This window comes from Nicotiana sylvestris, chromosome 9, assembly GCF_000393655.2.
Source record: "Nicotiana sylvestris chromosome 9, ASM39365v2, whole genome shotgun sequence".
Lineage (NCBI taxonomy): Eukaryota > Viridiplantae > Streptophyta > Magnoliopsida > Solanales > Solanaceae > Nicotiana > Nicotiana sylvestris.
This window is the reverse complement of record NC_091065.1, coordinates 129,972,432-129,987,244: the sequence shown is the minus strand read 5'-3', so window position 1 is coordinate 129,987,244 and position 14,813 is coordinate 129,972,432. Positions and strand designations below refer to the sequence as shown.

The following is a 14,813-nucleotide window of genomic DNA, read 5'->3' as shown; positions in this document are numbered from 1 at the left end:
AACTTATACCAATCTTTAAAACACCTAAAAAAACATCGAAATGACGAATCAACCACGGATTCAAGCCTAAAAATTCCAAAACTCTTAAAATACGCTTTCAATCAAAAAGTCTATCAAACCTTGTCCGAATGACCTCAAATTTTGCACATACATCACATTCAACACTATGAAGCTACCCCAACTTTCGGAATTACATTCTAACCCTCGGATAAAAATCTCACTATAGAATCGGAAACTTCAAAATTCGATCTTTCGGCATTTCAAGCCTAAATTAGCTACAGACCTCCAAAACACAATTCGATTGCGGTCCTAAGCCCGAAATCACCTAACAGAGCTAACGGAACCATCAGATTTTCATTCCGAGGCCATCTTCACACTGTTCTGACTAACATTCCAACACTTAAGCTCTCATTTAGGGACTAAGTGTCCTAAAATTCTCCGAAACTCACAACCGAACATCCCGGCAAATCACAATAGCAGAAATAAACACGGGGAAAGCAGTTAATAGGGGATCGGTGTGGAAATTCTAAAAATGACCGGCCGAGTCGTTACATCCTCCCACACTTAAACATTCGTTCGTCCTCGAACGAGCTTAGAGACATACCTGAATTAGTGTAAATATGAGGGTAACAGCTGCGCATATCCTGCTTGGTCTCCCAGGTTGCCTCCTTTACTGGCAGACCCCGCCACTGAACCTTTACTGAGGCAATGTTCTTTGACCTCAGCTTTCTAACCTGCCTGTCCAATATTTCCACTGGCTCCTCAACATAAGATAGATCCTTGTTCAACTGCACTGAACTAAAATCCAACACGTGCGACAGATCACCGTGATACTTCTGAAGCATCAAAACATGAAACACCGGATGAACTCCTGCCAAGCTGGGAGGTAAGGCAAACTCATAAGCAACCTCCCCAACACGCCTCAATATCTCAAAAGCGCCAATAAATATCAGACTCAACTTCCCTTTCTTCTCAAATCTCATAACACCCTTCATAGGCGAAACCCGAAGCAGAACCCGCTCTCTAACCATATAGGAAACATCACGAACTTTCCGGTCCACGTAACTCTTCTATCTGGACTGATCTATACGGAGTCTATCCTGAATCACCTTAACCTTCTCCAAATCATCCTAAACCAAGTCTGTGCCCAATAATCTGGCCTCACCCAGCTCAAACCAACCCACCGGGGATCTACACCACCTACCATATAAAGCCTCATATGCTGCCACCTGAATGTTGGACTAATAGCTGTTGTTGTAGGCAAACTCCGCCAATGGCAAGAACTGATCCCAAGACCCTCCAAACTCAATCACACATGCACGAATAATATCCTCAAGAATCTGAATAGTGTGCTCGGACTGTCCGTCCGTCTGAGGGTGAAATGTTGTACTCAACTCCACCCAATGCCCAACTCATGCTGAACAGCCCTCCAGAACCATAATGTGAATAGAGTACCTCTATCTAAAATGATGGAAACTGGAATACCCTGCAAACGAACAATCTCCCGTATATAAATCTCGGGCAACCACTCAGAAAAATAAGTAGTACACACAGGAATGAAGTGAGCGGACTTGGTCAGCCGATCCACAATCACCCAAATAGCATCGAACTTCCTCAAAGTCCGTGGGAGCCCAACTATGAAGTCTATGGTGATCCGCTCCCACTTCCACTTTGGAATCTCTATCTGCTGAAGCAACGCACCCGTTCTCTGGTGCTCATACTTCACCTGCTGATAGTTAAGGCACCAAGCTACAAACCCAACTATATCTTTCTTCATCCGCCTCCCCAATAGTGCTGTCTCAAATCCTGATACATCTTCGCGGCACCCAGATGAATGGAATACCGCAAACTATGGGCCTCCTACAGAATCATCTCCCAAAGCCCATCAACATTGGGTACACAAATCCGATAGTGCATCCAAAATACTCTGTCATCACCAATAGTCACATCTTTAGCATCACCATGCTGAACCTTGTTCTTGAGGACAAGCAAATGAGGGTAATCATACTGACGCTCCCTGATATGATCAAATAAGGAAGACCAAGAAACCACGCAAGCTAGAACCCGACTGGGCTCTGAAAGATCCAATCTCACAAACTGGCTGGCTAAGGCCTGAACATCCATCGCCATAGGTCTCTCTGATGCTGGGAATTAAGCCCAACTCAACTCTCTACCCGACGACTCAAGGCATCGGCCACCACATTGGCCTTATCCAGGTGATACGAAATAGTGATATCATAGTCCTTTAGTAACTCTAACCACCTCCTCTGGCACAAATTTAGATCTTTTTGCTTGAACAGGTGCTGCAAGATTCGATGGTCAGTATAAATCTCACAGGGAACACCATACAAATAATGACGCTAGATCTTCAGGGCGTGAACAATGGAAGCTAACTCAAGGTCATGGAACGAATAATTCTTCTCATGTACCTTTAATTGTCTGGACGCGTAGGCAATTACCCTACTGCCCTGCATAAGCACTGCTCCGAGGCCAATCCTCGAGGCATAACAATAGACCGTATAATACTTTGAACCTATAGGCAGTATCAAAATTGGGGTTGTAGTCAACGCTTTCTTGAGCTTCTGAAAGCTCATCTCACACTCCTCCGTCCACTGGAACGGAGCACCCTTCTAGGTCAAACTGGTCATAGGGGCTGCAGTTGATGAAAACCCCTCCACAAAACGACGGTAGTAACCCACCAAGCCAAGGAAACTGTAGATCTCTGTAGCAGAGGATGGTCTGGGCCAACTCTGCACGACCTTTATTTTCTTCGGATCCACCTAAATACCCTCACTCGATACCACGTGGCATAGGAATGCCACAGAATCCAACCAAAACTCACATTTCAAGAACTTAGCATATAACTTCTTCTCTCTTAGAGTATGAAGCACAGTCCTCAGGTGATACTCATGATCTTCCCGACTCTGGGAATACACCAGAATATCATCAATAAAGACAATGACAAACGAGTCAAGATACGACCGAAACACACTATGCATCAAATGCATAAAGGCTGCTGGGGCATTGGTCAGCCCAAATGACATGATAAGGAACTCGTAATGACCATACCGAGTCCTGAAAACTGTCTTCGGGATATCTGGCTCCCGAATCTTCAATTGATGGTAATCTGAGCGCAAGTTAATCTTAGAAAACACACGTGCGCCCTTTAGCTGGTCAAACAAATCATCAATACAAGGCAAAGGATAACAGTTCTTCACTGTAACCTTGTTCAATTGGTGATAATCGATACACATATGCATAGAACCATCATTTTTCTTCACAAACAAAACAGGAGCACCCCAAGGTGATACATTAGGCCGAATAAAACCCTTATCAAGCAATTCATGTAACTGATCCTTCAACTCCTTCAATTCAAGAAGAGCCATACGATATGGTGGAATAGAAATGGGTTGAGTGAATGGCAACAGATCAATGCCAAAATCAATATCTCTATCAGGCGGCATGCCCGGAAGATCAACTAGAAAAATATCGGGAAAATCCCGCACTACTAGGACTGAATCAACCGAAAGGGTATCACTACTAACATCTCTCACATAAGCTAAATACGCTTCCCACCCCTTCTTAACCATTCACTGAGCCTTAAAGAAAGAAATAACTCTACTGGGAGTGTGATCTAAAGTACCCCTCCACTCAACACGCGGTACACCTAGCATAGCCAGCGCCACAGTTTTGGCGTGGCAATCAAGAATAGCATAATGGGTCAACAACCAGTCCATGCCCAAGATAATATCAAAATCTACCATGTTGAGAAACAATAAATCGACTCTGGTCTCAAAACCACTAAGAGCAACCAAACACGACCGATAAATGCAGTCCACAACAAGAGAATCTCCTATAGGAGTAGAAACATAAACAAGGGAACTCAAAGAATCCTGAGGTACACCCAAATGCAGAGCAAAATAAGAAGATACATAAGAGTAAGTGGAGCCTAGATCGAATAGAACCAATGCATCTCTGTGACAAACCAGTGTAATACCTGTGATGATAAAATCATAGGCAACAACCTCGGTACGGGTAGGAAGGGCATAGTATCGGGCCTGGACTCCCCCTCTTGAGTGACCTCTACTTCCCTGACCTCTACCTCTAGCTGGCTAAGTAGGTGGTGTAGCAATTGGAGCTGTAACCATATCCTGAGAACTCTGCGGGGTGCGCTGTGGTTTAGAAGTCTGTGGAGGTGCACTCCTCCCAAGTGTAAGGAAATCCCTCACCACATGGTGTGTGTCACCAGACTCAATACAAGCTCTGGGAGGACGTGGTGGTTGTGAATGGCTTGGGCCAGGTCTGTTGGACTGACCTATGAAAGCACCCCACCATGACGACTCATACCACTGGCTGCTGGAAGAGCTGAATGAATAGGGTGACTCATATAACCCCTACCATGACGACCTACAACTGGGGCACGAGCACTAGAATAATGGCCCGACTCTCGAGAGCTCTTGGCCTCCCTCTACTCTATCTCCCTAGCATGCATACATTCAATCCTCATAGCAATGCTCACCACCTGCTGATAAGAAATATCCATCTCCAACTCACGAACCATGCAAGACCTTATGCTGGGAATAATTCCCTCAATAAACCCGCGAACCCTCTCGCGAACAGTAAAAACTAAGGCTGGTGCATGTCTAGCCAAACTTGTGTAACGGATAGCATACTCTAAGACACTCATAGCACCCTGGCGCAAATGCTCAAACTCTGTGCGCCATGCATCCCTGAGGCTCTGAAGAACATACTTTCAGGAACATATCTGAAAACTGAGTCCAAGTCAGTGAAGCAGCCTCATCCGGACTATCTAACTCATTGGTATGCCACCACTCATAGGCGGCTCCTCGAAGCTGGAAGGTAGTGAAGGAAACCCCGCTCGATCCTGATATACCCATGGTACGGAGAATGCGGTAACACTCATCTAGAAATCCCAAAACATCATCTGATGCTAGACCACTCAATATAGGAGTGTACATGGCGGAATTAGAAGACTTGATTTCTCGCTATCAAGACATTTTGGAAGCATGCTCTAGGACCCCGAGGGCGGGAGGCCGCGATCGAGTTCTCGACCTCGGGGCTCATCGAATCTCGACTTGAAGGAAACAAAGAACAAAGCCAGGACAGAGGGGGAAGCCCCATAGGAACATGGCTACATCTGACAAGCCCGGCCTATCCAGAGATTATGCTGAGGCATCACGTCAAGCCATCCCATCGCCGCACTTTGTAATTAATCTCCACTTGCCTTTAGCTGAGTCTCCCCTCCTATATAAAGGGGACTTGCCGTACCTTGTAAAGGGTTGATGTTGCTCCATTTCTCCACAAGTGCAATAATCTCTCTCTCTCTCTCTCTCTCTCTCTCTCTCTCTCTCTCTCTCTCTTCTTGTAAGTTGTTCACTCTCACTGGCCCGAGGCCATTTTAGCATTTATCATTCTCTTATTTGTTCTTCACTACTTTGCTCAGTATTGGTAACATAGAGCCTTGCTCGATCATATCTCTGCCTGTTATCCCATTTACGACTGCCCCCGATACTTCGAGATTGACACTAACGCCGACCCCGAGGTCCCATCGACCATCTCCGCACCCGGGCAACAGTCTCATTCGATTTGATTACTGTCCCATTTTTGCTCACATTTTATCATTATATTTTACGTTCTTAGCATCAACTGCTCTAAAAACTATCTTAGGAATAGATCACGTATATTTAGAATCCCATCTACAAATTTAATTGTTGTTAACATTTTCTTGGTAAACAGTTTGGCGCCCACCGTGGGGCTAAAAATAATAGTGATTATTTTCTTGCTGGTTTCTTCACACAAACGCACGTTATCTTTCACACTTTTTCTTGCCCAAGATCTTTTGATTTCAGGATAACGCCCAGCTCGGTAAGCTAAATCGAGAACTACCCTGAAAGTCACAGCGAAGACAGTATGGCTGCTCCAGATGTTGGCACGACACCACAAAACCCCGATAATACAGTTGGATCGATTCAAGCGGACATGGCTTGCAAGGCGCGCAATAGGTCAACAAAGCATCACGCACCAATGGTATCACACAGCGTGTTAACCAATAGGAAGCTCAAAAAACCCCATCCTTGGTAGAATAGGAAGTTAGTCTTCATGTTATTTTTGAAATGTTGCAGGCACGATAGTTGGCTATCGCACAACTATAAAGTTGCCCAGAGACTCCAATGCAGTAGCGCCGGGAACATCTCCTTACATCGAGCTAGTACCCGAGAGATCAAGTAACGACGGATCAGTAACTAACCCCGCCGCAGTGATGATTCTTGGGAATCTCTTCGAAAGGATCGAATCAGGTTCATGGAAGCTCTTACAGAAACCGTTTCCAAACGGTCCCAAAAGTTGCTTCATAGAAATCTAGAACGCCGAAACTCCCTAGGTGCGACAGGACCTCGGATCCCTTCGGGTGCACCACCACTTGCGTGTGCTCATTCAGAGGCAGCGACCTCCAAGATGATGAGTTCGAGCTTGTCTCATTGAGGAAGTTCGAAGAAACTCTCTCTAAAGAAACCATGACGCAGTGCCACTGCCTGGCACATGACCTCATAGACTCTCTTACCATACCAGCGTGGTCCTCTGTGGAAGCACACACCGGTGCCATCAAAGTAGTATCGAGAGGGCCCAATACAACTGAGGCCAAACGAAGAAGAAATGAAATGCCGTGGGAAGCCGCACCCTATTCCTGATAGGACGAATGAGATCGCTCCAGGTTTTAGATGATCATCCAACATAGGCCTTCACCCGAAGCCTAAACGATGCATGCCCAACGACTCCAGGATATTTCAAGTGAAGCCTGATCAGATACGCAGCCGAGGTCTGGTTGGATGCCCACACCCAGCACCAGCCCCAAATCGGGGCCGTGGAGAACCGTCCGGGAACCTCCTTGGATGCGGTATATCCAAGCAGACTCCCGACAAAGAAGCTGATGCCAGACAGATGAAGGTATCATCCATGCGCCACAAATGGAAGAAACGACTCAAATGCAACCTACCTCGCAACAATAGGGAAATAGCCCGAGGACTGCACCCTCGAGGAACCTCCAATAGAACTAGATTCAACAAGGCACAGCTGGTAGGGAAACCCCGCCCAGCCGGGTACAATTTCAGCATTGCTATAACAAACATCGTGATCACCATAAGCGAAACCAGAATGCTAGGCGGCTTAGACCTATTCGACGAAGACCCCTTCAAAAGAACCATGGTTTGGTGCAAGAACACGGGGCGTACGGGGTCACCGGCTCAAAAGAACGACAACCATACTATTCAATAGAGATCGCAACCAAGTATCATCGAGCGGTCAGGCTCGAGTCCAGCTCCGAGGGAGGAAGGAGATCAGGAAAAATGAAGCTGATAAGCCATGACGTATTGCCACGATGGTAAAGGGGCGGCAACACCCTTCAAAGATCCATAAAGTGTAGAGTGGAAGTTCTCATTGTCGGGAAAAGATATGTCCGGGAATATACCCAAAGGACACACTTGCATCCAAGGAAAGCAACGCCGAGATTTCACCTCGGCCTCGTATTAACGTGTTGGTAACCCCTTCCTTCATTTGACCTATTTCAAATAAAACATGTTTCCATGATGACAGGTGGTTCGATCAATTATACCAACGATGTCAGGCCAGGCCAAAACCAAATCACTCCCACACCTCGAATCTTTGATGGATTCCAGACGTCGATCGCCACAACGATCAGGAAGGCTGCTCTCTTTATATATCCCGCCTGAGCTTGGGCTGGAACGCTGAGCCCACAATACACAGACATTTTATTCAGATGACAACGACCACACCGCCCGGGGGCGACTTCGACCCCACTTCACCAAAGGGATGAAACTCCCCGAGAGAGGTGAGACTAAAGCATTCAATAGGAGCTACACGCAACGAGAGGAAATCCCTCACCATATGACCCACCGTCGGCATCAATGCCTCCGCCCTCGAAGTGATCAAAGGGTATGCAGAACCACATCTTTGGCCAAGCCTGGTTGAACATAGCAGAAGGTTGTATCAAGGCTCACGCCTCGAAATGTCGCCTACGCATCCCGCATCAAGGAAGAACTACTCCGCTCCTTTGTTGTTTCTTTTCTTTTACTAACCTATATGCAGGCAATCAGTCGAGGCATTAGGAAGTTTTGAACTCCACTCGGAGATCCGGTAGAGGCCCCAAATCTCCGAATGGGCTTCCAACCTAAGGAAGGTCCCGCCAGCAAGATTATTAGCGGAGCAGTGTACTTCCCAGAAAGGGATCCACGAGATCGCAGTACTTTCTTCTACAGTCAGATGACGTGCGATGACCTTCTCTTAGGGATATCGTCCCCCCAGAAAGGGATCCAATGAGATCACATTCCTTTCTTCTACAGTCAGACGACGTGCGATGACCTTCTCTTAGGGACACCGTCCCCCCGGAAAGGCCAATAAATGGCGGGCTAAGTTTCAAAACGGATTCATGTAAACAGTTCAAATGATCGGAGGAGCAGCGCCCATGAGGGCCGAGCTCATAACAACGGGACAACATGTATTTGCAGCATATATTTATTCCAAGCGATAAAAGAATACCTTTTCGGCATTTCATACTTTGAAAAGGGCTATTTCGGCATATTCACGGCACAGGCCTCTCCGCCAAATACGTCCCGAGATACTCAGAGACTTAAACAATTCAGCGCCCACATGACCCCAGGGTCAGAACTCTGGGCTCATCAAGCCCATATAAGGCAACTCCAGGCTCATCAAGCCCCTAGAAGGTAACTCTGAGATCATGAGAAGAGGTCTTCAAGCTTAAACAAACTCAATGACTCGGAGACTACCATTGATCGCCATACGACTGGAAAACCCAAAACAGTAAGACCCCTAGCGGGCAGCCTCGGCGTAGTCAGATCTATTCTACATGACAAACAAATTGTATAACCTCAATAGGCATGACAAATTGTAAGACCTCAATAGGCATGCCAAACTATAAGACCTCAATAGTCATGACAAACTGTAAGACCTCAATAGGCATGACAAATTGTAAGACCTCAACATGCATGAGAATTCCGAAGTTTAGGCTATACATCTCATTTATAAGAATCCCTAAAGGGCATACCCTCGACGTAGACGCCTAAGCTCTCACTTGGGATCAAAAATGGCTACGACCAAATGCATATGACTACGGTCAACACGGTTGATACAACCAAAATAATGTGGCTCAGGGATGCCCGCTGTCGCTAAAAATCATAGGCCCCTACTCTGAATATACTTCTGAAAGAACATGTTAAAACAAGCTTCCCTCCATAGGCAAAAACGAGCTCCGACCATGTTGGCTCCAAAACGCAAGAGCGTCGATCTACTCGACCTACGAGCTATGAACCTTACGAGGTGATCGAAACATCACCGACGATGACTTAAAATCGAGGTTCCTCTGGAACCGACGATGGGTCAGGCAAAAATACTATAAAAATACCTTAATGCGCCGAAACAAAGCCTATAAAAAAGCCCACAGGCAAAAACATCATAAGAGCCATTGTCGCCAGCTTGAAAATTGACAACTTCAGGATTAAAATGAGCTCGAATCGTAACTCGATTCGGAGACCGGATCCAAAATAGTTAACTATTCAAGCCTCCAGGCCACATACTAAAAGGCTCAATGACCAAACAGCATAAGTGCCACTATCGCCAGCCAGAAACTTAAGGGAATTTAAGGGTCGATTACAGCTCGAATCGCAACTGACTCGGAGACTGGACCCGAAAATTGCAATATGCCTAAGGGCACGACATAAGTGCCACTATCGCCGGCCAGGAAATCAAGGAAATTTAAGGGTCAATTACAGATCGAATCGCAACACGACTCAGAGACTTGACCCGAAAGCTGCAATATGCCTAAGGGCATGGCATAAGTGCCACTGTCGCTAGCCGGAAACTCAAGGGAATTTAAGGGTCGATTACAGCTCGAATAGCAACGTGACTCGGAGATTGGACCCAAAAATTACAACATGCCTAAGGGCACGGCATAAGTGCCACTATCGCCGTCCAGGAAATCAAGGAAATTTAAGGGTCGATTACAGCTCGAATCGCAACCCGACTCGGAGACTTGACCCGGAAGCTACAATATGCCTAAGGGCATGGCATAAGTGACACTATTGCCGACCGAGTAAACCTCCGGGCCACCCACCCGTGCGGTCATTTCGACCCAGAGTACAAAGGGCCATCATAATACACCCATGTAGGAAGGAAAGAGCTTGAGGGTCAATTGAAGCTCGAATCACAATGCGACTCGGAGACTGGACCCAAAACAGTTGGAACGACAAATGCCAAAGGGCAAGAGATAAAAACGACTACTACCTACCTGCACTGGCATAAAAAATTCGAGGACAATAAGGCTCGAGTTGCAGCCCGACTCGGAAACTAAGCCTAAATAGTTGGGCCAAGCACGGAGGCCCCAATACCTGCTCACGTCAAGAATCATGCTTAAAAGCCCCTGGATCTGTCCGATCAGTTACGGACCTACGAGGATCTCTCCAAACACCAAAACCAGTCTGCCCGTTCGAAAGCAATGATAGAAAAAAGGTTCAGGAGAAACAAAGCTTCAAGTTTCTTCTTATATATTATATGCGCAAAACAGTGCATTCTCCACCTACAAGCATGCCCTACGTATATAAGAAACAAAGCGACAAAACGGAAAAATATACACTCTGTGCTAAAGGGATACACCTTGTCAAATTTGCCCTCCGCAGTGTCAACAAGAAGTGACCGAGCGTCACGCTCGTCCGCCCTTTCTCAAGCCAACTCCTCTGAGAGAACGAAGCCCCTTGCACCGACCTCCTTGAGTACCTCTCTCCGGGATCTACAACGAACATATTCCTCGATCATCTTCTCTCGATCGAGGGCTCGGTTCAGCTCAGTTTGGGCATTAGTAGCATTTTTCATACGAATCGCCATCTCACGATCAGCCTTGGCTTGTCTTAATGTCGTTTCTACCCGGGAATCAATTATCTCAACTCTGACCTTCGAGAGATCAGATTCAAGTTTCCCAATCATATCTGCTTGAACTTTGGCGTTGTCATAAGTCAAGCTGAGTTGGACCTCGAAGGCAGGGGCCTTAGCCGAGGCACTCATCTCCTCTAAAGCTCGAGCCTGCACTTGAGACCTTATCTCCTTGCAAGCAACTTTGATGCGGTTGACATCGCATTTGAGTTACTCCAAGGCCTCCGCCTTTTTCTGCAACTGATACGGCAAAAAAAAGTTAGCCTTAAGATTTGAAAGGAGCAAAGCACGTACCACATGAAGTTACCTGCTCCATCAAATAGCTCTGGTACGCCTCATATCACCAATGCTGCAGCTCAACTTCCTTCTCGTTTCTAAGAAGCCAAAGGGATTCGCCCTCATCCAGAATCTTCTAGAGCTTGGCCCCTTGATGAAGGAACTCAAACCTAAGCCTATCATAGGCCTGCATAAAAAAGGTTCCATAGAGGGAGGATGACAAGGAATATAGGGAAATTGTGCATAAACTCACCACAAAGTGAAGCCGACAGACTTCCTCGAAGTCAGAGCACACTCCTATTGATCCTGCCCATGCGGCCCCAGAAGAACCAACCTCGGGCACGGCATGATCGCTCAAAGGAACCGCCGACCGGGAGTAAGGCACTCCGGGAGTACCAGACTCGGGCGATGCCCCTTCCTCGAAATTGTGAGCCCGACCAGCACCGCTAAAGGCTCCGTCGCACCGCGAGTGCTGGTACCTCTTATTGTCGTCGTCCCTCGACCCAAAGGCCAACGATCCCTTCCCCTCTTAAGAAAAACATTGCCTCATCCCAAGGAACCGCCCGATATTTTCAAATGGCGATTCCTGTACAATTGAAAGGGGAAAGTGTTACCTCGGGTATACAAAGGCAAAGGCAGCATATGCACATGCCTTGGTATTGTTCTCCCCATCTGACACAGCTCGCCACCTGCGCTCGTCACATGACGAATGGGTCACCAGACTCCAGACCCAGCCGGACAGGTCATGGACTTCACCCAGCTTCCACGAAGTTGCTGCAACAAGGGAGACAACATTATTACTCAGCTGGATTTTTCTATATTAGGAATCTAAAAAAGAGCCAAACGCCTCACTCACGTGCATGATTCCACCCTTGGGGAAATGACAAAAACTCCATAGGGATAATATCGGTCGTTCGGACCCGAATAAACCCACTGGCCCACTCTCGATCCCCACTTTCCTCGTCATCAACAACAAAGGGTGTGGACGAATGACACCTCAGAGTTAGCAGGCCTCTATGGTGAAAGGGTCGATATAGTCTGACAAGATGGTCAAGCGTGAATTCAAGCCCGACTTTCTCCGCGAAGAATCTCATCATCAATGTCATTAACCAAAACGACGGATGAATCTGTGCTAATGTAACCCGATACTTCGAGCAAAAATCAAGCACAAGCCTATCAGTGGGGAAAAATGCGAAAGGGTATAGGTATACGCTCAAAAATCCATCAGTGGAGTCTGCGATGTCCTCATCTGGGGAAAGCACCTACAGTGTTATCCCCTCGCTCCACCCGCAGTACCTCCTCGCCATCTCCAGGTGTTCCTCTCTTGCCAAGGACGCCGTCTCCAGAGAAAAATCCCTCGGTTCTTGAGCATCAGGAGCAGCGCCCCTCGTCCCCTGCCAGATCGGTCCCAAAGTGGTTTCTATGACTATGGTGAAACTAACAGGTCAAGTCAAGGGCGCGCACCAACACATTTTGTGACTAAAGAGATGAAGTACCCCGTGCCAAAGCAGAAAGGCGGCTATCTAAAAATAGTGAAATCTTGCGAATGAGCTGAAGCCGCCCCACATATATGCAAGAAGTAGTGATGATTCGCCTGCCCGAGCAAGCCCCGGGAAGCCAACAGCCTCAAAATAGATCAACGGATCGGTACCCGATCCAAAAAGCACCCTTGAACGAGGAGTCAAGACTCGAGGGGCCATTCATATTATCTCCAAGCTTGAGGCAGCACTCTACATCAAGAACCCTCGGCCCAAAGAAGTCGGACCTCAGTAAGCTTTAAACGCTGACACTCGATGCAAGGCAAGCACCTGGTCTCGTGATCCCCTCTTTCTGAAAAGAGGAATAAACACAAGAAGCTCCAGTCGCAAAAGCTCCACGAAGGCCTGAAGAAGCGCCCAAATATAAGTAAACTCCTCAGCAGAAGTCAATCCTATCCATTCTAAAAGGGTTATCTACATCAAGATCAATAGGGACCCCCGGGTGCCCAAAGATGACCTTCATCCAGGATAACATTCCTGAAGGCCCCGGAATTCAACGCATGGTCTCCAAACAACTTGGAGGGACTCGATAGCCCGGACCTATCAGATTAATCCATGATTGGTCCGAAGTACGACGATGGGTTCGGAGGAGAGACATGTCGATCAGCAGAAGATCAGAGTGAACGCTCGCACTCAAGTCAGATATCAGCAGTCAACGATTAAAGGAAGGCATTCAAAGAGCCTCGAAGGGCATGAGAGCATACAGAAACAAAGCAAAGTAAGGAAAGCAGAAGTCAGCAAAGTATACTCTTATCCATAAAAATTTGCATACAAGCAACCCTCGAGGGGTCGTTACATACAATTACAAAAGCCTAAAGGAATCTACACCTAAATCGGAGGAACGGAAGGATGTACATGTGATGAAACCCAGATGCCTAGTCCACCCTCGAGAGTCCATCTCCGGTATCAGCATCCTCGGGCGCTGCACCCTCGAGGGTGATTCCTTCGACCTTCACCTCCCATAGGTTTGCCAGCTCAATCCCCCGAGGGATCTCTACTGGAGAAGATGAAGAAGAGGAAAAGGAGGTGGCATAGAGGAGGCAGAAAAAAGAGACATGGCCCACCGAAGCCAAAGGTTGAAGATTCAGCGAGCCCCAGCCTCAACGGCCGGTAGAGCCACTTTATCCCTTGGAAAAGAAAAAACCCTAGGTATGAAGTGTCACACTAGGCTTGTGTAGGAGAGTGAGCAGCAGTGCATAATCCGAACGACTATCTACATAAGGGAGGAACCGACTCCCCGTCCCTCATCCCCTCAGGCCAACAGTAGCAGCAATGGACAACATACCGACGACGACAGCAACAGCGGGATGACACATTTATGTTCAACGAAGGGAAGCCCCGACAGAAGGCCACAACATAGTCTAAGGGAACTCCTCCAAACGGCCTTAAGGTCATGAGCCCCCAGCATGATATTCACAGGTGAAAGAAGACGGTAAAGAAGAGATGGGAGAGCAAGCCAATGAAGGCATTGGGATAGGAAGAACAAAGCCAAGGTACCCCCATTTATAGGGATTACAACACGGTCATCTAGGCTTTGGAAGACTGACCGACGGGCACAGTTAATGCGTCCTTGGAAAACCGAACCGACGGTGGTGCCTGCACCTTGGGAAGCAATAATCAGGGAGTGCAATGAATGAGGTCAAAAAGCAGGAGCTCGTAGATGTCCCATCACCGCGAAGATTACTCCAGGGGTCATATAATCGATATGGCGTTGCCGAAAGAAGCTCAAGGAGTCAAGTGTCAAAATCATTTCCCATCACTTTGTTATGGGAAACACGAAGACTACCTGTGCGCGGCGAAATTAGAAGACTTGATTTCTCGCTATCAAGACATTTCGAAAGCATGCCCCGGGACCCCGAGGGTGGGGGGCTGCGAATGAATTCTCGGCCCGGGGGCTCGTCCAAGCCTGACTCGAAGGAAATGAAGAACGAAGTCAAGACAGAGGGGAAATCCCCTAGGCACATGGCTACATCTGACAGACCCGGCCTATCCGGAGCCTATGACGAGGCATCACATCAAGCCATC

At 47.4% G+C, this 14,813-nt stretch overlaps 1 protein-coding gene across 1 annotated transcript; it reads right to left on the bottom strand.

Moving 5' to 3' along the window:
• Nucleotides 1-548: 548 nt before the first annotated feature.
• On the bottom strand, nt 549-995 carry LOC138878223 (uncharacterized). Its single transcript, XM_070157889.1, has one exon. It carries the CDS (start codon nt 993-995, stop codon nt 549-551), a length of 447 nt encoding a protein of 148 aa, XP_070013990.1.
• Between the last annotated feature and the right edge of the window lie 13,818 nt (nt 996-14,813).